Consider the following 25,773-nt stretch of genomic DNA (forward strand, 5'->3'; position numbering starts at 1 on the left):
AATCACTTACGTTGCGTTACGTTCTTGCGTTGCGTCGCTAGTGGGAACCAAGCTTAAAGCGTGGTTCCCACTAGAACGTAACGCAAGGACGTAAACGCAACGCAAGCGTTTTAACCAATGACAAGCGAAGTTAAATAGACAGTTAGCAATTACAAGCGAATAAGCCATCGCTTGTGATTGGTCAAATCGTAACGTTGCGTTACGTTCTTGCGTTGCGTCGCTAGTGGGAACCAAGCTTAACAGAAGGCTTGATAACGTAAAAATAAGTACAGTAAAATTCACTGATAATTACACAAGACGCAGATATAGACACTACGACGTGGACGCAACAACGCAAGTGAAATTCTTACCAATCACAAGCGACAGTTCGGGTGGTCCATCGCGCCGTGATTGGTCAAATTACTGGCGTGCTTGCTCTGCGTCCAAGAATGATTTTCACTTTTTAACTAATCATTTCGGTACTACTTCTTAAATGCTGTCTGAAAAAAAGACAAATCAGAATCGAAAGCTTTTAATAATGGTTACCCTGAAAATATTTAGCAATGATATAAAAAAGAATGTAAAAAGCGATCTAAAATAGAAGCCCCTAGTGAGATTTGAACTCACGACCCCTGGTTTACAAGACCAGTGCTCTAACCCCTGAGCTATAGAGGCAGTTTATAAGGTAACTGCATAGGGTTTTTTTACATATATTTTTATGATGTCTGAAAAAAGACAAATCAGAATCGAAAGCTTTTAATAATGGTTACCCTGAAAATATTTAGCAATGATATAAAAAAGAATGTAAAAAGCGATCTAAAATAGAAGCCCCTAGTGAGATTTGAACTCACGACCCCTGGTTTACAAGACCAGTGCTCTAACCCCTGAGCTATAGAGGCAGTTAATAAAGTAATTGTATAGGGGCTTTTTCACACATATACAATATTTTATGTCATGTTTTAACTAAATCATGTCCCTGTAAATCTGGATTGTCTTAGCAAACAAATATGAAAATTGTAGAACTGTACAATCATTTTGGTACTAGTTCTTAAATGCTGTCTGAAAAAAGACAAATCAGAATCGAAAGCTTTTAATAATGGTTACCCTGAAAATATTTAGCAATGATATAAAAAAGAATGTAAACAGCGATCTAAAATAGAAGCCCCTAGTGAGATTTGAACTCACGACCCCTGGTTTACAAGACCAGTGCTCTAACCCCTGAGCTATAGAGGCAGTTTATAAGGTAACTGCATAGGGTTTTTTTACATATATTTTTATGATGTCACAAAAATATATTGATTAGGATGGTTTCAAATGCATATTCTGGCCAATTTTGACTAAGATCTTCAAATTGCTATCGTAATGCCGTAGACGGTACAGCCAGCGTCGAGCACCGGTGGAAGGACTACTACTATTCCACCCTATCTTGATTAGTAGTCGCTACCCCTACTGACAACACGCCCTGCCAGCGCGTCAGTATATGGCAAAAAACCCACATAACAAATATGGAGAAAGTTTATATAGGAGGCCGTAGAGCCCATGGCCATAACGGGCGCAACATTAGTTGCAATTCGACCAGTAAAAGTATTGAAGGAGCTTCTTCTTCGTATGATGTTTTGCAGTCAAAGCCTTCGGGAAGCTGTAAAATGGATGAATGTAATAAATCTGGTCACAACGGGAAAACTGTGCACTTATAATGTCAGAACTTTGAGAAACAAGGAAAATATCGAAAGCCTATTAGAGGAACTAGATGGATTCAAATGGGATGTTATTGGGCTAGCAGAAACCAAGATACATGGTGAAGGATTAACTGAACTTGAGGGAGGTGTATGGCTTTACAACAGGGGAAAAACAGAACAGGACAAAAATGCAAAAGGAATTGGATTCCTGATTCATACGAAATTTAAGGACTATGTCAAAGAAGTAAAAAGTGTCTCTAATAGGGTAGCATACATGATGGTACAACTAACAGGAAAAACTGAAATGTGCATCATACAAGTTTATGCTCCCACAAGTGATTATGATGATGCAGTGGTAGAGGAATTGTATGAAGACATCAACAAGATCATGACAGATTTTCCAAGTACATATACAATACTAATGGAGGATTTCAACGCTAAAATTGGACAAAGAGAAGAGGGGGAAGAAAACATAATGGGAACATTTGGATTAGGAGAAAGGAACAAGAGAGGAGTTAGAATGGTAGAATTTGCAATGGAACACAACCTAAATGTGGCCAATACGTATTTCAAAAAACACAAGACTAGGTACTGGACTTGGGAGAGTCCCAACAGAAAACACAAAAACCAGATTGACTACATACTAAGCAACCAGCGGGGAATAATTCAGAATTGTGAAGTAATAACCAGTGTAGATATTGCAAGTGACCATAGAATGGTCAGGGCAACTCTCAAAATCAACAAAAGACTAGCCAGGCTGAAGTTTATCCAAAATAAAAAGAAGAGAAGAATTAACATCATGAAGTTGAAAGAGAATAGAGAGGAATTTCAACTAAAAATAAAAAACTGCTTCGCAGGGTTGGAGTTGGAAGAGTCGAATATTGATGAGCAATGTAATATGGTGACAACCATTATGTTAGAAGAAGCCAGAGCTGTAGCTCCAGCAGAAAAAATAAAGGTCCAAAGATCGGAGGAGGATAAAGAAATAGAGGAGTTAGATCAAAGAAGGAAAGAACTTAGATTAAAAGAAACAATGTCTGTACATGAAAAGGTGGAATATGCCGAAGTAGTGAAAATAGTGAAGAAGAAGCGCAGACAAAGAAAGAGGCGGAGAACTGATAAATTCATCTTAGAATCACTGGAAAGAGGAAGGGGGCCAAAGACAGTACAAAAAAAAAGCAATGCAAAAAATCTAGAATGAGTAAACTAAAGAAAAAAGATGGAACTGAAACTTCAAAGAGATCTGAACTGCTAGATATTTGTGCAGATTTCTACCAAGATCTCTACAAATCATCAACCCAACAGTCTGAACATATAAACATTTCATCAAGAAATACAGATATACCACCGATACTGGAAAAAGAAGTGGAGGAAGCATTAAAGAGCATGAAGGATGATAAAGCACCAGGAAACGATGAACTTACAAGCGACATCATCAAGCAAGGAGGGGAGGAGATAATCCAACAGCTAATAAAACTTTTCAACCAAATCTTAGTGATACAGAAGATACCAAGAGCATGGAAAGAAGCCAAGATCATTCTTTTGTTCAAGAAAGGGGACAAAGCAGATGTTAGAAACTACCGTCCCATTAGCCTCTTGTCTCATCTGTACAAAATCTTCACTAAAATAATCCATAACAGAATAAGAGATGTTTTAGACAACAACCAACCTAGAGAACAAGCAGGTTTCAGAGCAGGGTACTCGACAATAGATCATCTACAAGCAATAAACCAGCTAATTTAAAAGGCAAGTGAATACCAACTCAAACTCTGTCTTGGCTTTGTGGATTACCAAAAGGCATTCGATTCTATTGATCATTTGGATATGTTTGAGGCGCTCCGAAAAATAAATGTTGATGAAGGTTACGTCAGAATCATAGAAGATATCTACACTGATGCAATAGCCAGAATCCATATTGATAATGATATATCAAGAGAGGTTCATATACAGAGGGGGGTACGACAAGGTGATACTCTGTCCCCAAAGATATTCACAGCAACCATCGAAGAAGTATTCAAAAAGGCTCAGCTTAATGGAGGTATAACTATTGATGGAGAAATGCTTACAGACCTCCGTTTTGCGGATGACGTGGCATTGATTTCAACATCAGTTGCAGATATGAAAAACCAACTCTCAAGTCTGAATAAGGAGAATAAATCAATCGGACTAACTATGCACAAAGACAAAACAAAATACATGACTAACTTTGACACACAGGAAGACATTGAAATAGAGGGCCGGAAACTAGAAAAAGTGGAAGAATATAAAGATCTAGGACAAACACTGAAAATGGAAGACACCACGAAGGAAGAAGTTCTGTTAAGAATAAAAGCAGGATGGATGAATTTTGGCAGACACAAACACATGTTGACTGACAAAAGTATACCAATGTCACTGAGAAAGAAATTATTTAACCAATGTGTGCTATCAAGTATGACATATGGTTCAGAGACATGGGCAATAACAAAGGAACTTGAACAGAAACTTACAACTACTCAAAGAGCAATGGAAAGGAAGATGATGAACTTATCGCTTCGAGACAGTGTAAATCATACAATCATAAGAAAAAAGACAGGTGTTACAGATATAATGGAGAAAGTAAGACAATCAAAATGGAGATGGGCTGGGCATGTGGCGAGATTTCAAGATAATAGATGGACATACAGATTAACAGAATGGCAACCAAGGGTAGGAAAGAGTAAAAGAGGAAGACAAAAAAGAAGGTGGAGAGATGATCTAACAACATACATTGAACGGCTGCATGGACTAGGACAGCAAGAATTAGACAGAAATGGAAATGTTATGAGGAGGGCTTCATTCAACAATGGATGAACTAATGCCTAGATAGATAGATAGAAATGCATATTGGTAGCTGAGTGGTTAATTAATATCCGATTCACATTGTTTGCAACACCTCATTACCTTTTACTTGGCTGTTGAATCGCGTCGTGATTGATGGTCAAATTACTTGCGTTACGCTTTTTTGCGTTTGGGGCAGAGTGGGTGAACCAAACTTGCATAGAGCAAATGTCTGAATGACAAAATGGAAACGCGATGTTTTTCGGGAATGTAACGATAAGCGGTACTAGCGGAAAACAGCAATATTACTATAAACTATCTTTTTTTTCTTATGACCATTTACGGCCTACACAAAACGCGGAGAGGTAATACCTGCCCAGGATACATATTCTACATGGGAGACAAGCACGCGATTTTCCACTTACCGTTTTTGATGGAGTTACACACGTAAAGAAGTAAGTATAGGCCTACCGGTACTTTCATTTCAGCAGATTATCGGGACACCTTCGGGAGCCAACAATTTTCTCAATCAAGATTGGACATAAGTTACATGTTTACATTTTTTTTTCATGGGAAAGTATCCGGGGGTGTCCTAAAAACTGGAATCACAAGATTATAGTTTTTACTAGGAATATGGGTCATGATGCGTATTGTTCTTCTGTGAAGCAAGTTCTATGTGTTAGGTGAATGGTGGATGTGGTCTCGCCAAACAACAAAACTTATAGTATCCTGTTTACGTCAATAGGGAGAAAATACAATGTACACTATAATGTTTATACAACATCTACTTATTTTTGTTGTTAATCCGGGTTTCTTTATACATCACGCTGTGTGCAACCGTATAAACATGACTATAATAACAATATCTGATTCTTTCAACTACCGGGTAATATTGAATAAACCTCGGAAGTTACTTAATAACAGTAGGCCTACACACTATTTCCACGTAATAACTCACTATTTGCCATATCTTCATTCAGGGAACAGTAGGAAACAGGTCCTCTTAAATACCAAGCCCTATCAATTATAACCAAGCCTACCATTATAAAGTGTAAATTATACCAAATAGGATATGTTTAGAGTGTTCATTAAAAAAAAATCATACTTTTGAGGCGATTTTGGTGTAAAAAAATGTTCAGGCTCGAGAATGTACAATGCGTCAGAAATGGCGTGTATTGCGTCAACTAGCTAGTATGTTTGCGTCGACATATGACGGCAAATGCAATGTGGACGCGATTATTAAAACATAAATTTTCAACATATTTAACTACAAAATCGCTCTAACAATGTTAACTTTATTGATAAAATACAATTAACACTCTAAATAGATCCTATTTTGTATGATTTACACTTTATACTCGTAGGAATTGGTTATAAATTGATGGGGCTTGGTAGGACTTGGTCGGTTGGGCTTAGTATTGAGGAGGACCCTATTCAACACCATTGGAACCCAAGTTTCTTTATAGTATCCTCTGATAGAGGATACCATATTAATCGCGGATTGGCTGTAAATGTTAAAACATGTTGCCTATAATGGGAGTGTCTAAAAAAGTGTGTCAAGGAGGGGTTCTACTATACCCACATGGTTTTATATTGAGTAGTCTACATGTGCATGAAGGAGATGCCTTAAATAAGAGTGTCCCTTTAATAGAAATGTTCTCTTTTGCTGTATGTTAATACATGTTATTTTCCGTTCCGTTTTGCATCCAAGTGTCACCTCCTTGGTGTCTCCTGAATAGGGTGTTCCAAAGAAGAGTTCGAATGTATTATAATGATCCATATGTTTTTATAGACGATGTAAGATCTCCCCTCCCCCACCCCTTCTTTTTGTGAACTTTTCAGATCAATCCGGCTTTTCCGTCACAGTCTTCCGATTTAAAAATCAAATTATATGGAGCAATTGTTTAAAGTGTATTTGCATACACTTGAGCCTAGTGTGAATGGATAGGACAATGCCAAGTATGCATGCAATGAATAATAAATAAGTGAATAACGCGTTGTACAACTTGGCCACACTTGTCATTTATCCCGTTGTTTCTCCGAAGGCCACGAGCTGCCCATAAGTGGATCAATCGTAGTAAGTTGGTTCCTGCAAACGGACTCCCATAGCTCTCTTCTTAATCACATAAGAATGGCTTTATATCCAGCAGCAATATGTAAGTTATTATTATTTAAACAGTGTATTCGTAAGATATGAAGGAACGTTTTTGTTGGCATTATGCCTTTATTGCTAACCGATTTATCTGGATTTTTTTTTTAATGGCTGTTATTTGTCCAGCATGAATTGAGTGCACTCACTAAGATATACCACCCTAATCCGATCACGAATTAATGATAAAAATGTACACGATGTTTAACGTATTTTAAACTTAAATAATATGATTGTGTCTACCTAGAATACGGTAGCCCTTCTACAGTCATTCATTAGTAATACTGCTGTACTACTATTAATATACCGTGTCAGGGGCCGTTTCATTTTGTTATGTGCACAATATTTCAATTATGACAGAACCGTAGTGCATTTTAATTCGTATTGAAAATGATTCCACGAAAAACTATCAATTATTTTTTTGTAAATACATATCATTTAAAATATACAGTACGTATTTCGACTTTTATTATTCCATTTTACCATTAAAACGGAAATACAGATAATGATAAAATGTTATTGTCAGTATAAGTAGATCACATCTATACGCCAAGACGACGAAGCAACGTTGATATATATATATATATACTATCGTTTGGTCATATCTTCAAATGCAGTGCTGACTAATATCCATTCTGAAATTGTAGAGTTTGAAGAAGCTTTCACAACGCCGATAGGTTTGTACGCATGAGCAGATCAACAATATGTAACTTCGTAGTTTTTTTGTGTTGCACAGTCCCTTAAGTATTTGGCGAATCTATTCGCGGTAACGGTAAGCGGAAAAGCGGGTAGTTTCCCATGTAGAATCTGTATCTAGTATAGACTGAGCGGGTTTCTGCTCAACCGCCCGTCCGCTCCGCGTTTTGTGTAAATTGAATCATAAGAATTACACATGATTCTATATTTGTTGTTGTTTGCTTACCACTTATCGCTCGTCTGTGTAAATTGGCCTTAAGTCGGAGCATCCTGTGATAGTTGCGCATGAACTAAAAGTGTACGGTATATATATGCTAGTGGAACCCAGCCCAGATCGCTATCGAGTAACAACATTGTGTAGGTGTTTCTCGAACCAAATATAGGTCAATGTATATGTTACTATACCTACCATGATAACTTTTGCCATTATTTATATAATTAGAACCGACAAACACAGTTTTTTTTAATAGCTTTTATTTCCGGGAAGATTATGTTCATTCACAGCTAAATCATGGAGGTTATATCTTAATCATCATCATCATCATCATGGAAATCATGGTTGATTCAACAACATATTTACCCTTTACATTCTATTGAATCATTATAATAACCAAAAACCTCAAAAATAGATATTTTCAGGTTGATTGTACTGTAATAATTCCACTAAATATTTATATTCACACGTTTGTGATGCATATGGTTTACTAATGGTTATGAATTTTTAGAGCGCAGAAAAAACATCTCTCGAAGCGCTCATGAAGACAAGTGTAAAAAAAATAAAGAAAAGGGCGAAGTGTAATTTCATATATCGGCATCCAATCCAAATGAGAATACGTCACAAATTCAATTCTTAATATCCACATTCTAGAAAAAGTCAATTGATATTAAAACAAACCATAATTTATTAGGAGAAAGTAAAGTAGGCTTTCGCTTACTCCGTCAAAAACGACTACAAACATAAATAGAAAGTAGTTTAATAGCTTTTTCAACATTTTGTAAAAATAGTAAGAGGTTAAACGGAACAGGTGTGTTTTGCAATATCCTTTATTACAGCTATGAACCGTTCAGATCATTATCAGCCATGCATTGGTATTACCATTAAAGATGTATTGTCTCCCGAAAACATGACAAATAAGGGATTAATAAATCAGACTTTGAATATGTTATTTTGTAGTTTTAATAAAGTTAATCACTTCCGTAGAAAAAAAACCCGAAAACAAATAATGTTTTCACTTACATTCCAAAATGAAAAAAAATAAATGGTTAGCCTAAATTTAACCAAAAATCCATTGGCTGGCAGCCAATTTGACCATTGTTTTGCTTCATATTACAGTTTCTTCAGGTAAATAATAAGGAATTATTCAGGGGGACAATACATCTATGATTTTAATTCCGTTTTTAATTTGACCTCTTATTAAAATATTTAGAACAAATTGTAATATTTGACCTCTTCATAAATGATTTCCCTTCAAACAAAATCTTCGGTTTACCTTTTCTGTACGCGTGGAACCTTGATCAACTGCGCAAGCTCGGAGAAAACAATAAGTCACTCCTCCCCAACGTAAATCGTTACAAATTCACAACAGATTTACCAGTACGGAACACTTACGCTGTGAGTCACACACAATCAAGTTATGAAGTTAGCTCCCTGGGTTTAGACAGGAACCGTGGTATTAATTCACTGACATTATATGGAATTCCCGTTGTTGTGGTAATATATTTCGTTTGATATGGATTTCATTTACAGACCTTGTGAGTACTGATTTACTTGTCGATTAAACTTGTTAGGCAAATAATATTTTTGTTTGATCTGTTCTACTCAACCAGAGACCTCGTTTTAATAAGGCTAATATGGAACGTCGCGTAACGTTTGATTTATATTAAACATCTCGTTTCCATTGTAATTGTTTGATTTATGTCGCCACAGGGGATCGATGGATACCTCGAAGAAACACATGAAGCGGTCTGCCGACTTTTTAATGTACACATACTTGCGTAAACTTCAATTTAAAAAGTTAGACAAAAGTTTGCGTATCGTATTTCACTGATTAGTTTGTTACGTATTGATTTTACAAAGACCTACTTTTTGAGTCGCACAGTAGTTGATACTCGCGTACTACGTCTAGCAATATTGACAACTTTATTCTTATTCAGAGATAATTCTATAAGTGTATCCACAGGGGCTAGGTTCTTTTCAAGGGTAACCGTTCTGAATGGTGACTTTATTTGTACTTTGGTCGCGTGTTACCTATGCTTGTTTGCGTTTAACCGTGCATATTGACAATTCAACCCCCATTGAGTTGTTGGCAATGATCTAAATTCCGCTAAGGACCTCGCTAAACCCACGTGTGTGGTGTTACAAAAGTATCAAGATACCAACACTGAAAATAGATATATTATCTCGTGTAGGCTACGTACGTTACCATAGTTGCAGGGAAGGAAACAAAACATTAGGAATGCATGAACTTGTAATTAAATTTTAGTCAAACAAAAACAAACTAGAGTTCGATACAATCTACTATTCTTAAAGTGTGATCGTATAAAACAATAGCTTCATATAAACGTTCTTTTAAAAGTGCACAATAACCTAATGAAACGCGTGTTTTCGGCGCCATACAGTACTAGACCACCAAGTTCAGACTCTTATTTCTAAATATAAAGCTTGTCCTCTGTAACACCACGACGATGCAGTTAACTTTGTTTTGTACCACTGACGACGATAATATTCCAAATATGTTTTAAGGGTGTATATTATATAAAATGAGTGGACTAATATCAAATATTGCTACCAAACGACTCGGTAACATTAAATTATAGCTCCCATGGTATCACAGTAGGTGAACACTTTTCATACCAACATGGAAATAAAGAATTTAATCACCAGTACGATTAATCAATTACTTAGGCCTCCTACCTGTTGCTTTTGCTATTGTATTTGCCCACTTTATCCGTTTGATTTGATAGACTAAGGTTGTGTTTATGAACATTTAAAGTATCTGGATATGCCAGAGGTCTCTCCTGACAAGGCTAAATCAAAATTCTCCCTACCGTTTACAGACTTCTAGTTATCCGGCTGGCTACTCATGGCCTTATTTTCAGCCTGATTTGCATGATTATCTCATAAAATACATTGTTTAATCCAGCAAGGTCGCCTTCAACTCCCCTGAGGACAAGCCAACCCTCCAAATTTGCCGGGCTGAGGTTGGTCCGGATAACCCAGGTGGTAGTACTCAAAAAAGCCATTAAGGGTCGTTAAGGCATGATTAATGACCCCAAAAGATGACAAGTTATCCGGATACTTGCTGTTCATAAACGGGCCCTAATACTGTATATCATAAAGTGTTGTTTTCGATTTGATGGTCTGCAGAACAAGACCTTGTTGTTTCCGCCTACTCCTCCATTCAGTCTATGCTTAAAGCTACGTTCATACATGGTTAACACTAATGATTTAGTTCAGACAGAACGTGCACGTGTATCAAACGTGGCACAGTCGGAGTGTCTTCTCCGGCTACATGACAGGTTCTCGGCTCATCGTGAACATTTTTAAAACTGTATAGGCCTAACTTTTAAATTGTATTTTTCAGGTTTTCTTGTGGCAATATTAGTTATAGGGGTGCATTCAGAGGTTGCAACGTTCAACATGGGTGGTGTAACCGGCAATATAACGTTTACATCGATTAACGGCGGTGTTTATACCATAGTCACAGCACTATCAGGACTTGCAGGTACTTATTCTTGGGGAGTACACCAATTTCCAATGTTTTACAACATAAAATCGCCGTGTTCAGCAGTTGGTAACGTTGTACACAGCTTCTCCGACGAGTCTGGTACATTATTATCATCCGTGACAAATCAACCACTAACCAGCACCTTAAATGAACCGATTGTCGACCGATCTCTTGTTTTGTCATCTACCACCAGTGGTGATCGAATTTGCGCGCACATTCATCGTGACACATCAGACGTCATGACAGCGGTGGCCAAGTTCCAAGAGCCATTTGCAGGTACGATAATGCTCCGACAAGACGCAAGCGATAGTACAGCAATTACGACAGTGTTTGTCGATCTATACGATACGGTAATGCCAATCGAAGCTGCAACGTATAATTGGAGAGTAGCAGAATTCACCGGTGATGTAGATTTTGATATGTCTCCTGAAATGATATGCAATCAAGTTATATCAAGTGAACCATATAATCCAACAAATAAAGATGCATGTAATCAAACCAATCTATCTAATTGTTCCATCGGCGATTTAACTGGAAAGTTTAATGCCCTGACCGTTCAACCAATTCATTCGATTGAAAAGCAGTTCTTTGACGACACTAATCTTCCACTTTCTGGTAGTAATTCGGTTATACAACAGATTCTAGTCTTGGAGAATGGAAACGCCAGGTCGTGTGCTTATATAAGAACACTCTTGAGTAAACAAGTAACTACTTTTATAGATGCAGACAATGTACAAGGACTCTTTAATTTTCGACAAAACTCTCCATTAGATTATACACGTGTTGACATTCATTTGAATAATATGCAAAATTTAGCAGGTGGTTACCACATCCATGAATTTCCGGTTCCACAGCGATTTAGCGCTGAAGATCAGATTTGCAGTGGGGATTCAGTGTCTGGTCACTTCAACCCATACAATGTAGAAGTGGGTAGCACATACCCCGCACCCACCACTGCAACACTAGACATGTACGAATTGGGCGATCTCAGCGGAAAATATGGTGATTTTGTTGGTCTTGATAGTGTTAATGAAACTTACATGGATTGGAATCTGCCACTGTTTGGAAGAAATAGTGTCATAGGCCGATCAATCGTTATTCACTTTTCTGCAGACGGGGCCCGATGGGTTTGCAGTACAATTGGCTATCCAGGAGAGGTAAAGACTGTATACGGACAATTCCAGACGCCTGTTGTTGGAAGTATAATATTCAGGCAAATGGCAGACGATCCATTGTCCGATACGTCTGTGTTCATTGATGTCGCATATGGGAATGGTTCTCCGGCAACGCATGATCACAACTGGCATGTACATATTGCAAAGGTTGGCGGTGACATGATATCTGATACAGGAGTTTGCAAGAGCTGCGAAGGGCATGCCAACCCGTTCAATGTTTACCTGGATGAATATTCAAATTGTAATCCAAACTACCCAATGAGATGTGAAGTTGGTGACTTGGCAGGTAAACATGGACGGATCACTATTGCAGATTCTATGAACACAAAAGAAGGAAGGTTTTTTGCCACCGATGTACAACTACCTCTGTCAGGCTTTGGATCAATTGATGCAATGAGTATGGTAATACATACCCCCGATGCTGGAGCTCCACGATTTGCCTGTACTGATATACACGCGCTTGAACCTAAAGTTATCTGCACCAGTATGTGGACAGACGGGCCTGCAACTGGTGAAATGCGTTTTACGCAGGAATCTCTTTACGATAGGACTACTTCAGAAATCCGTATGGAAAACCTGGGAATGGAAGCAGGAGGATATCATGTTCATCTTCTACCAGTACCAATGGAAGCAGACTCTCCATGTAGCCCCGCATCGGTCCAAGGTCATTTCAATCCGTTTAACTCCGTTATACCCACAAATGGCACTGATGACATGTTCGAAGTTGGAGATTTAAGTAGTAAATACGACTCATTTGCTGGAAAAGAAACATTTGATAGAGTGTACCATGATTCAAATCTATATTTATTTGGGCCTCAAAGCATTGTGGGGCGATCCATTGTGATCCACAGGGATGACGAGACCGCTTCCCGATGGATGTGTTCGTCACTGGAGCAGAAACTACCAGCCGGTGCTTTTCAAATTGAAGTGGAGTCAAAAATCAATAGTAACACGTATTCAGGCTACATAAAAATGGTGAGTTAAGGATTATTTATCCTAAAATTAAATTATAAATACATAACTAGTTCTAGATTTAACAAGAACCAGTATTTTGATTCTGAAATAGCTTTTAAGATTTCGTATAGGAGGCCATAAGGACTGTAAGGATCGACAACATCCGAGCATGAAAGACATTTACTGGTACATAATGACTTGTTGATTTATCTTATCATCGTTCGTTCATCGTAAAAAGTAAACCAAATGTCGGAGTACACCAAACTAGCTCTATTTCGTATATGGTAGAATATCTATATTAAACGATGCTTTGAAATAACAAAGAGTGAGAGCAATGACAGCCTATTCAAGAGCATGATGACATATCACATGCTGTTATAAATGTATAAAGTTAATATTAACTAAAACCGTGCTCCCTGTATAAACACTGCATGAACCTAATAATTTATTGCGATCAAGCTTCTTTCTCATCGATAGGAGCATTTCACTTTTGTATATAGATAATCATTACAATGTAAATGACATAGGCTTACTATTATTCAAAGTTATCGTCACAAATAACATAAAATCCTGTGTCTAGTTCTCCACTAGGACGCAACGCAACTATGGACGTAAGCGGAACTTAAACTTGGGTTTCCCACAAGGATGCAACGCAAGCGAGTTGATCAATGACAGGCGACAGTTCAATTCATTGCTTGTGATTTGTTATATCCCTTACGTTGCGTTACGTCCAGTGAGAACCACGCTTAAGTAATGGGTTATTCGAACAACCGCTTGTCATTGGTCGTCAACTCGCTTGCGTTGCGCGTGAGTCGCGCGTGAGTCATTGCTTTGTGAGTCCTAGTGGGAACCAAGCTTTAGGGATGGAGTATGTTCCACATTCTGTATTCACGGCTGCCAAACCATTATTAGAATAATACAGTTGGTTTATATATTATGTTGAAATACCTAATAACCAGATACTGATCTATCAATTAAATAATGTAAACATATTTCTTTTAAATTCTGACTGCTGTGTATTGTATGTAAACATTTAAATGCCCTCCTGACGGCAAGCAAGAACATTAACATAAACAGGCTGTGGGGGTTATTTAAGGATCCATATGTTGAAAGTTAAGTTTGCATCTGGGTTAAAATAATCACTTAAAAATAATCCATATGGCAGAAAGTGCATACATTGTATACCAGTGTGTGGTAGGATTATCTAATTTTAACAATATTGAATAGTTTATTGTGCCAGATTTTGTTAGTTACTTTTTATAGTTATAAACTAATTCTTTCTATAGAAACTGAATATTGCTTTAATAAAGAAAATACTTTGGTAGTGCTAAAATTAGTTCATCTGATTGTTTGCAGTGGTATCAATCTACCATTTACATTTCCCAATTTCCCTGTAACTAGCCCTTTGAAACACCGGAGGTAAAAATTCAATATTTGTACACAATGGGTTAGCTACTATTGCTTCATTGAAGCTGTTTACTGCGTCAAATATACTAATAACAATTATAAATATGTGCTACAAACCTTTATATATCAGGCATGAAATCTGTCACGAATGTCTAGATGTCGATGAATAGGCCAGTTATCTTAATAATCACAATCATGAATAGTACATTCATCATTCTACTTTTCAATCTGCAGTATACATTCAACTCTCCCATACCAGATTATCCCCTCACAATACTTGTATTGAGTATCAAAAGGATCAAAATTTCTTTTAAATTTAATTAAATACCAGTGGCTATATTCACCAATCACACTTAAATATTAAGTATTCCACTTAACTCAATAAATATTTTAGTATTTCCCTTCAAAATTTTATTCACTTAGATAGGAGATTTTTTTAATTTCAAGAGTCAGTCTTTTCCGTATACGGCCACATACTTTCTGCAAAACAGACACACAGACCAGCCCAAAGGTGTCCAGTATTTGGAAAATTGACTATTATTAATAAGTGGTTGTATGTGTTGCTATGCACATATCTGTACACATGGGGTATCAAAATGACTGAAAATGTACAGGAAAGATTTGAAACTACAAAACCTGCCTGTGCATCTTTCCCAGTACTGTATAATTGTATGTGTAGGGGATTGTTTACAATTTTAATAGATACTTACTACCATCACCAAAAGCCAATTTTATAGGCCTATGAACTAGGAAGTCCTTTGTTGTAATATCATCCATATTTTAACAGTATTTTAACATTTGGCCTATTAACTCTATTTTAACATTCCATTTTAACTTCCATTTTAATTGGACCAATACAATTTCTTGAATCTTGAAATCTTGTTCATGTACAGTAATGTAATATTTTTATATTGGCCTATTAACTCTATTTTAACATTCCATTTTAACTTCCATTTTAATTGGACCAATACAATTTCTTGAATCTTGAAATCTTGTTCATGTACAGTAATGTAATATTTTTATATTTAGCTTTAACATTCAATTAAAGATGTTATCTCAGGAAGAATTTGATTGTGCAGTGGTTTTGTATTTTTAAAATTTGCATGTGTGTTTGAAGGGATTAATTGTTTTAATGTTTGAGGGGACTCCACAGGATGTAATTAGAGGGTTGTCCCTGGTACCATACAAAATGTTTTGTTTTTTTTATCTTGTTTTTGTACTTGTATGGTATCAAAATAAATGAATATTTTCTTTTTTTAGTCACAAGTTCACTATGGGACTGGATTGCTAAGTGATACAACAATTGAACTGTCTTTAGCACCTATTGGAGACTATGTGGAGGTGAGTCTCAAAGTCTATAGGTTTTGTCTTTTTTATGTTCCAATTTGTTTTTTGTATTATACGTATGAAACGCCATATGTGCCAAAATATTTATCTTTTTACTAATATAAAGTCAAAACACAGTCTAGAACCTATATTAGTAGTAAACGTGTTGAAATATCATAAATTTTGACAAGTTTAACAAGATAGCAAAATAATTAATTGAAAAACGATATGCAGACTGTGAAAGACACGGGTATAGAATGTTTTGTTTTCGCTTACGATTCCAGTCACAAGTTTGACTAAACTTTCTCCTCTTTAAAAACTTGTTAAATTGAAAGTTCCAATTATCAAACAAATACAATGATAAGAACTTCATTCAAACTATATTGTAATAAAACAAAATAAAGAATGTTATTACGGATATTAAATAAATTGGATTTAAGGAAAAAATTATTTTAAAAATATTTATTTATGTACTGATGTACTATACTTGTTTTTTTATTATCGTGGTTGAATAACTATTAAAAAATGCCAATTTGAACTTGGGTTCTAATGAACTGTAAACATTTGGTCATACAGTTAACACTATCATTGGTGGCATTCCGTCTCCAATAATGTAAATTTAAATTTATTACAAAAAAGAGACTTTGTGAAGAAATAGCCTGAATTACCAGTGATAAATGATTTGAATGAACATTGATATCATGCCAATCAATGGATTAGAGGGATTAGAGATACCTTTATAGATTAAATTGGATTAAGGAAAAATAATAAAATACAAAAGTATAATAAACCATGCCTCCCATGAATAAACCTTGATAAACCAAAATGGTATTAAAGTATATTATGTTTGAAGTAGAATTAAACAAGTGCTTCAAAGCATTGTAGGCCCTGGACGGACGGACAGACAGACAGACAATATGTTACTGTATGAAGTAGGATAAATACACACACACACATTGGATACTATCCAAAAATAGTGCATCACGTACACATAAGTGATTTATATGTTGTGGCCCAATAGGACACCTACTGTAGCTTCCATATTTTTATTAAAACTGTTTATACTTGGATGTATTAATCAAGTTTCAAGTTTATTGTTTCACACAATACAATACAATAGAACAGTAACATAAATTAATAAAAACAATTGTGTGAGGAGGACGCATTAAGCCAAGGCTTTAAGTTTGGTCCTCCAGATAATTAATATATTTAATTATTTAATTTAAGTGAGAGAACAAAAATAAACTTCTTTCTTTCGTCAAATTGACAAATAAAATTAAACAAAAGGCACAAAAAAGAAAAAAAAAACAGTCTTAAGGCAATTGTGAATTACTAATGTTCTAAATAGTTTGAAATAAGTGTTTGTTTGTATTTTGTTTTAAATGTATTTATGATGGTTATTGCTTTTAGATTGAGCGGTAAGTTGTTCCATATATACGGTCCATTGTAAATAAAAGATGTTCTAAGTAATATGGTATGCTTTTCGTATATCAGATTTTTTGCAGTTGAAGATCTGGTGTTGTAAGAATGATTAAAATTTTGAAAATAGGAGTAAAATTGAGTTGGTAATTTATTATGATTTAGGCGGAACATGAATAAAGCTGTTTGGAGTTTATTTATATAAAATATATTTAAAGTAATTAATAGCTTAAGCAAAAGAAAAATAGTATGTTTCTTCTACACTAGAGTGCCAAGGGAGTGGATTTTTTTTTTTCAAATAAACAAATTTTCCCCATATTTCTTAAATTTTAAAATAAAAAAAACATTTCTCCATAATTTTTTGTTTGTCTTTTGTATTTTATTTGCATGTATACAATCCATACTAAATGCTACACTAATGGATATAATTTAAAGAAAAACCAAAACACTTGAAAAATGTTAAAATCCACATAGTTTATTCTAATAAACCTGTTGCTTCACAACCCTACAAACACAAAGTCCATCCAGACATTGCATCAAGCTTCCCTTTAATAGCTAGTAATATATTAATACAGTATCTGTTTTTATTTACAGGACACCGAAATCGCCTGGCAAATAATATCCAATTACGGCTTTGATAAATGTGTGAAAAATTCCGACAACAGTGACAAAACCTACAACCCATATGTTGTTGACGATTCCAAGGTAAAGATTTTCAATTTCCTATTGTTTAAAATGACAGATGTAAGTACACAATGAATAAAGAAAATAGACAATTAAGGATAGATTGTATTTAAGGGTGCTTAAAAACTGGCTATTGAGGACCCTTATATGGCCTTGTTAAATATTTGTTTAGAATGGTGTCGCAAATAAAATAGTTTCTCACGTTTCTTTCTTGTGATTATCAAAAACGTGAAAAGGTATGATGGCGTCAATTTGAAAAGAAACAACATGGTTAATAACTTTAGATCTTAAGCGTCCTCTAATATTGAATGTCACTTTGTCTGAAAATATGTTAATTTGTGAGAACATTATGATGCATTGTTTGACAGCTATCAAACTGGGGGAAATTTGTTCCGGAAGTTTAGTTTTTATTTTTTGGGGATAAAAATACCGATGAATCACAAGTCTGCTTTGTACTCATTTTCTGTTATTTTTTAATAGTAATTATTCATCAGCAGTAGAATAATTGGTTAATATTTACAAAAGGGAATTGAAAGTAAATATGGATTATCATTAATATAAAGGTGCCCTTATGTTGATATGGAACTCAATTCAACGCAACTGTATCGACATAAGCGCTCCAAGCAACTGAACGCAACTGACCGGCACAACAAAATGTCAACATAGCTTGCTTTTAGTTGCCAATGTTTTTTCACAACTGAATACCTCAAATCAGTCGAGCATGCGACCAGTAGGGATCCGTTTGATTTTATTGTAAAAAGCGCTCGCGCATACTGGTTCTATAAAACTATGAATCGAGTCATGTGCAGCGTATGGTAACCACGACTAGTTACAATCAGTTTCAATGTCAACATAAAGTGCTTGCACACTAATTCCTATGAGTTGAGTTGAGTTCCGTATCGACATAAGGGCCCCTTAATAGTTTTGGATTGGAACTGGTAGAAGAATGTCTGGGGTTTCTACTGAACTTTGCTTCCCAAACTCCACTGCTCCACCTCATAGTAGTATTAATTTGAATCATTGAACACAAAAATAATGACTGTTAATGTTTGGAAATTACCACATGTATGCACATTTTTATTTGGGTAGAATTTTGTAGATTTTCTCGTTGCTACAATTAGCAAATTCTACCACCACACCCTCCTTATCAAAATATAAAAAGTGGCTATAAAGCTCTGTCTACACTATCAAACTACAGTAGTAAGTTTGACAAAAAAAGTATGAAATGCCCAAATATGGTAGTGGTATGCCCAAATATGGTAGTGGTATGCCTAAATATGGTAGTGGTATGCCTAAATATGGTAGAGATTTTTTTTGGAAGAACCTCATACCATCTGGCCAATATGTTCCCATTTATCCTCCCAACCCCAATTGTTTTGCCTGTATACCATAAGTTGAGTTCACACAACGGTGAAAAAATACATTAATATGAATATATATTTTGCAAACAAATTGTTATGATTGACATGGCCAGCAGATCAACCCATATGGCTTTATGCTTGAACAAATAGCAAATTGATGATGATTGATTGTTAGAAAATTCCCAATAGAATAATTTAACCTGTAAATTTGTTTTGTACAGGCTGATGGCACTGGTATTTCAATTGAAATTCATACTATACAAATATTACAGTGTGAAATATAAAAATAGAAAATAAAAAACATTAAATAAGTGTCAGATTGGTATGGTAACTAGTGGCTTTCACTCTTTGATTAAATCTGGTTATTATATCGAATAGTTTAAAAACTGACCACTGATATAAAATGGTCTTTGCAAAAACCATTGCTTAATTTGTGTAATCAAATGCTTATAGAAATGAAGTATTGATGCAAAATTTTGAATAAATTTAGTTCATGCGCATAAATTAAACCAATTTAATCGTACCCATATCAAACTACATTTATCCTCATTTAAATATAATCATCCTTCATCATACCTAGTAGCTGCCATTGTCAATAAACAATTCCTTCATTAGAATTGTTTGATCTTATCTTTTTATGATAATCATCTGAATTATTTACTCTTGAGAAATGTTTTGTCTCATTAATCATGACAATCATTAATGAACTCATTAATGTATTATTAATGTTTTTATTTGACTTGTAGGAAAGTTATAATACAGAGTGTGGGCTATCTAGCCACGTCCGGTGTACAGTAGGAGACTTAACACGTAAACATGGATATTTCAGCACCACGTTGAAACGTGCTATCTTTAATGATGTCAACTTGGACCTGTCGGGACGAGCTGCAGGTTAGTGGTCAATATATATAATTAATTAAAACTTGGACAAAGAAAAAGTGAGTAGGAGTGAAGTATCAAGGATCTAAGGAGGTTGGAAAAAGAGGTCCAAGAGTTACCTTGGTTAAGAAGTGGAGATTCCTTGAACAGACCACTTTATCCACTCAATTGCATAATCTAGACTCTAATTAACAAAAAATATGGTAATATGAAAATATTCACTATTCATACAGTACAATGAAAATATATAATCGATTTTAGTTTCTTTAGTATTTCAAACCAAAAAAAAATCTATTTTCAGGAATTATATTTGGAATTAAAGAGGCATGTTTGGGTTGTGGTTGAGGTGTAACCTTGGGGGTCATAGTGAACCTGCTGTGTACCCTTCTCCTCTCCCCTAAACCACTCTGTCTCTGTAGGCCTATAGCATACTGTGAACATGTGTCGGCATACTGTCTAGTACACATTTCACTTGAATATGAATACCATTGAGAAATTCCACCTGTGTTTTTAATATTTTACCTTAAACAAATCCATCAAAATCTCACAAGAACTTTGATCCGTTCTAAGCAATCATGGTGTTGCAAATTATACTATAATCTAAAACCCAACATTGTGTCATTTAAAGTTAAAAAGAAAAATACCTTTTCTTAAACCCTAGAGATTGTAATGCAGGTTTTTCCAATCCAGTTCATTATGTTGCATAGAGAGTTGTCTGAAATTCATTTACCTAACCTTTTCTGTATTTAATTTTTTTAAATAGTTAAAATGAAGTTAAGGAAAAAAATTGACACAAGCGAGTGTATCAAATTTTGATTGACTTTAATGATGAAATATGCATTAAAAATCATAAAATAAACATATATTTAAGATCACATCTGCTGACTAACATTGTGTAGTTTAATTTCCAATGTAGGACCAGCATAAATATCGAGGCTGTAGCAAGAAAAAAAAATGAGGCAAAGATGCTTTGAACATAATTATTAATATAAAATATGATATGAAATTGGGATGAATAGTGAAAATTCAAAATTTCAGATGACGCAATCACCTCGTTTGCCTCATGCTGGCTACGGGCCTGATTATTGTTCACTAAACTAGATCAAGTTAAGGTTCAAATTGAGTAATGACAACATTTCTAATCTCAATTCTAATGTATTACATGATTTGTATAATTTGTTGGAGACTATTAATTTTTTCTTTCAGTAATTGGACATGACCTATACCTAACTGATGCAAGCAATAATAACATTTACTGTGGAATACTGGAGCCTACTTACACAAGCGGAAAGCTAACTTCACTAACCTTTCCTCAAAAGGACATAAAATTTGATGAGTAAGCAAAATACTATTCTTGAAAAGGTTACCAGACCGTAGAAATGTGTTACACGTAGAGTACATTAGAGATTGATAAAAAGTACTAGGCCTAGGTTTGATGAACCTTTGTTGTAATATTGAAATTGATTTTTCTACTTAAAGGTACGATTTCCGAAAAACAATATCCGATAATATTGCTTCGCTTGAAATGTGGCAAATCGTAGCAACCATTGAACCAGTACGTGCCGAGCGAGAAGATTGCATTACCGTACAGTTCTGGATTCTAGGTATTATCATACTTTCATACTATCATAAATTTTGAAAATCCTGGTATAAATTGGCCAAGGTGAATTTTGCATGTTTTAACTGACCTGGGAATTATTATTATTTTTTTGTTGGACAGTTTTAGACAATTGTATCTACATCAGCCTATTTTTCAAGAAATAAGCACTTTATGAACTGCAGGAATAATTACTTTGGCTTAAGCAATGGGAAAGCAAGTCGCATCTTTCCTGGGGGATATATTTATGCCCAAATTTGGAGTATTTTTTTTATATAAAATGATCTACTACAAATTGGTAATTTTAGATAACTTATTCCTCCATGGATAATATGACATGTGGTATGTTTACATTAATAATTGATAGCTGGGGCAAGTTGTCTATTAAGGCAGGTCTCATTTGTATCAAATGCTTGGCATAAAGTTGATCATTTTGAACTTAACCTTCGACAGTAACGCAAATCAATTCAACATTGCAACTTGCTTATGCGAACCCAGCCATCTTCCAATACTCGTTAATCTATTGGACTCTAACCCTTTCCAGATTAAGCAATCTTTTGCATTAATGACAAAATACTTCATTTTAAATTCAACTTTCAGGAGAAAATCGTGAACAAATAGTGAGAGATATCAATGATGCGGAATATGAAGTTGGTTTGGGAAAATACTCGCAGACGGATATTTGTAATTCAGGTACAGGTCACCCTACTTTCTCCGATATTGTTTGTTTTTTCTTTCACCTGTTTGAGGAAACGGACCATAAATATGGCGACCCCGATTGTAATTTTCACCATGGCGTTCTACCCTATCTACACAAAATATTTAATACAGAAACTTAAAATGACATGAAGACAAAAATAAAGATTAGATTAAAACACTGTTGTTTTGTTCGATTATTTTTATCTAATTCTCATATAGAAATAAAGAAGTGGGTCTTTTTAAAATTAGAAAGTGAAAGAGGACTAGAGAATGCAATAAATAAATACTGAATTCTGAAAATATAAATGAACCATAAACTAAATATTTTGCCATTTGAATCGCAAATCACTTGCACTTTCATACTTCCTGCATCGTCAATATTAATTTTCTTTTAATGTTTTTTTTTATCAATTTTGATGCAGGCAAGTGAAAATGTTTTAACCCGTCTTGTTTATGTAAACTAACAAATAATATCTGAAAATTAACATTTTTGTATTGTTTTTTCTTTTTTTCAGCATTTTGTACTGTGTCATCTTTGTTCTCAATCATCATGCTAATTTTCTCATCAATCATCTTAAAAAATCCTTAAAACATACCAATAATTACTAATTTATTAAAACATTTTTTAACAGACTGTACAAGCAATAATCAGGATAAAATAGTGCCTTTGTTCACAGGTTATGGTGAACACCAAAAACAATTTTATTTTTGCTGTTAAATTGGCAAATTGGTTAAATAATTTATTTTGTATCGTGACTGTCCTTGGTATAACGTCTGAATATTGTAAATAAGTGAGGCGTTTGAACGTACTGTATGGCAACCATAGAGGTATAAAGCACTGTCTACACCCTCAAACTGGTTTTACAAAAAACATGTGATATGATGTCATCATGTACATATATGGGCACATCACATTTTGTTGTCACATTTAAGTTTGATAGTGTAGGCAGAACTTTATACCACTAGAGAGCCAACACAATCACAGTTCAAAAAGAAAGAGACCATTTAATATTGAAGCATACTGAATCGGCCAATCAAATATGCCCGTTTGAAATTGCACCCACTACTCAGTCCAAGAAATAGGCTCGCCAGTGTAGCATAGCAAAAAAGATACAAAACTACCTTTGCTATATATTTAAAATTTTCCCTGCAGTCACGCTCAACTGATTTTATCGAGCAGAACATTTACTATAAACAAAATTATTACCGTAATTAATTTTCATAACAATGGAATAAATTTGACAAAAATATGTGTTCTGATACATACAGTGGTTCTGAATAATTTTTGTAATCAATATTTTTATATACTAATATTGTTGAACTGATATGGTGGTCATTTTGTAGTCTCTTCCATGTTTGCATCAGTCCCCTAGTAATGGTGGCAATATGTACTGGCATTGTGGCAACACATCTTATTGTATACTGTACTTAGTGTATTGATTATGTGTACCATAAATTTGTTTAATTTTCATACAAACTGAGCGATAGTTCTTGGAGGGGATTCTGAGGTGGGTAATATTATCTATAAAAATTGGTATGCACAGTGAAAAAAAAAAATTAAAATTAATTTAATTTGAGTGCATATTTTTCCTTCTATCAGATTCAGCCTTATGACTGTATTGCTACAAATTGTATCTAACCTGCCTGCACAAACATTCCATCAAACTGTACATTAGGATTTGTTAATATTTTTAATGTTTCTTGAACAATTATTAAATATAAAGTACTTTAGCCTCAAATTCTAGAAATAAGAGATTAAATGCCTACAGGATACAATAATATCTTGCTAGTATATTATGTCTCAGCTGCAGGGAAGTCATTTTGCTGGAGTAATTAAAAACACTAATTCAAATTAAGTGGGAAAATGTTCGCATTACTCGGCTATTCAGAATATTATGATTGGACGGATGTAGGTGTACTAAAGTTGGTTTTATGGATAGATGGTGTAAAAAGATCATCTTAACCTGAAATCATTCATAAAATCGTGCCTTAAGCCTGACTTGGCCTCAAATGTTTGCATCATCAAACAATTCGTAAGGGCATAATCTATAATGAAAATACAATTAAATGGTTATCGCTGATGATATTCATAAAACTTCTTTCACTCGTATTACGAATCGCGTTAAATTAGATTCTGACTAACCTAAATCTTGCACTACATTGTACAAATATAACAATTAGGTAAATAAATAAAAAGAATGTTATTTATTTTTAATAACAATCCATCTGGATAAAATTATTACTAAAAAATTATTTAGATTTTAGAATAATTCATGCACAGGGTCATTGGCACATGTAAAATGAGACACAGTAGAAAAATAAATACACAGAAAAAATGATGAAATGAGAAAATTAGCATGGCAAGTGTGGCAACAGATGGATAAAAGAAGAATTATTGTTAGAGCGAACGACAATGGAAAGTATTTTACTCGCCTACACAGTTATTTTGATGGTGGTAGTGCATTCACCTTTCAAGTGGAGATTTAATTTTGTTTAAAGTTACTCAGGTGTACATAATACATTATAAATTTTGTTTCTTTTTTGTTGCAATATGTACTACTACTCTAAAGCTCTGTCTACACTATCAAACTAGTTTGACAATAACAAAATGATGTGCCCAAATATGGTAGTGATATGACATCATTGTGTTCATACAGTATTATGGGCACATCATATTTGTTTGTCACATAAAGTTTGATAGTGTAGATGGAGCTTAATAAAAAAAGTCTTGTAATTATATAACTAACATTAAATTCAATCCAAGAAAATCTCCATATTTATCATTCTTTCTACCTATCTTCTGAATATATATTTTGACAGTTAACGTTCATAAAAAAGCGTGGTTCTCTGGGACAAAATTTGACCAATTGCAATTAAAAGATAAAAAAAACTCATTACGTTGTTGCGTTAAAGTATCCAATTGGGAACCAAGCTTAACTGATTACTTGACTAAAACATCATCCTTTATAATTGTAGTGAAAGTAGGTGCTGGTAAAGGTCAAAGGTCAATTCATAACCCATTTTGAAATTGGTTTTGAAAAGGTTTTATTATATTTGTAAAAATTAAAGTTTATTAATATTTTTATTTAAATGTTTACAAGTTTCTTTACAAATAAAATCATGTAAAGCACAGACTGTTGAGTTATTCGTTTAAATCATTTACATTCTTGTTGTTGTGGCAAAACCCAAATATAATTTATTAGTATATATTTTTAGGTTAATTTGAGTTGTGGGAACCTTGC

General features: G+C 34.5%; 1 protein-coding gene and 3 non-coding genes across 4 annotated transcripts; 1 reads left to right on the forward strand and 3 right to left on the reverse strand.

The window, feature by feature from the left end:
• Positions 1 to 581: 581 nt before the first annotated feature.
• Positions 582 to 654, reverse strand: Trnat-ugu (transfer RNA threonine (anticodon UGU)). Its single transcript has one exon. It is a non-coding gene; the product is annotated as a tRNA-Thr (tRNA).
• Positions 655 to 805: 151 nt separating this feature from the next.
• Positions 806 to 878, reverse strand: Trnat-ugu (transfer RNA threonine (anticodon UGU)). The gene has a single exon. It is a non-coding gene; the product is annotated as a tRNA-Thr (tRNA).
• Positions 879 to 1,139: 261 nt separating this feature from the next.
• Trnat-ugu (transfer RNA threonine (anticodon UGU)) lies at positions 1,140 to 1,212 on the reverse strand. Its single transcript has one exon. It is a non-coding gene; the product is annotated as a tRNA-Thr (tRNA).
• Positions 1,213 to 6,484: 5,272 nt separating this feature from the next.
• Positions 6,485 to 25,663, forward strand: LOC140046777 (uncharacterized). The gene is made up of 9 exons (XM_072091505.1): positions 6,485 to 6,613; positions 10,887 to 13,180; positions 15,827 to 15,907; positions 17,906 to 18,016; positions 20,103 to 20,247; positions 21,442 to 21,571; positions 21,715 to 21,839; positions 22,433 to 22,525; positions 23,047 to 25,663. Exons 1-9 carry the CDS (start codon positions 6,589 to 6,591, stop codon positions 23,118 to 23,120), a joined length of 3,078 nt encoding a protein of 1,025 aa, XP_071947606.1. The 5' UTR covers positions 6,485 to 6,588; the 3' UTR covers positions 23,121 to 25,663.
• Positions 25,664 to 25,773: the final 110 nt, after the last annotated feature.

The sequence above is a fragment of the Antedon mediterranea genome, chromosome 4, assembly GCF_964355755.1.
Source record: "Antedon mediterranea chromosome 4, ecAntMedi1.1, whole genome shotgun sequence".
Taxonomy (NCBI): Eukaryota; Metazoa; Echinodermata; class Crinoidea; order Comatulida; family Antedonidae; genus Antedon; species Antedon mediterranea.

Excerpts from the sequence above, each read along its gene's own strand:
- LOC140046777 (XM_072091505.1), top strand. The coding sequence starts at position 6,589 with ATGGCTTTATATCCAGCAGCAATAT. Across the intron at positions 15,908-17,905 it reads CTATTGGAGACTATGTGGAG|GACACCGAAATCGCCTGGCA; the intron begins GTGAGTCTCAAA and ends TTTTATTTACAG. Across the intron at positions 22,526-23,046 it reads GACGGATATTTGTAATTCAG|CATTTTGTACTGTGTCATCT; the intron begins GTACAGGTCACC and ends TCTTTTTTTCAG.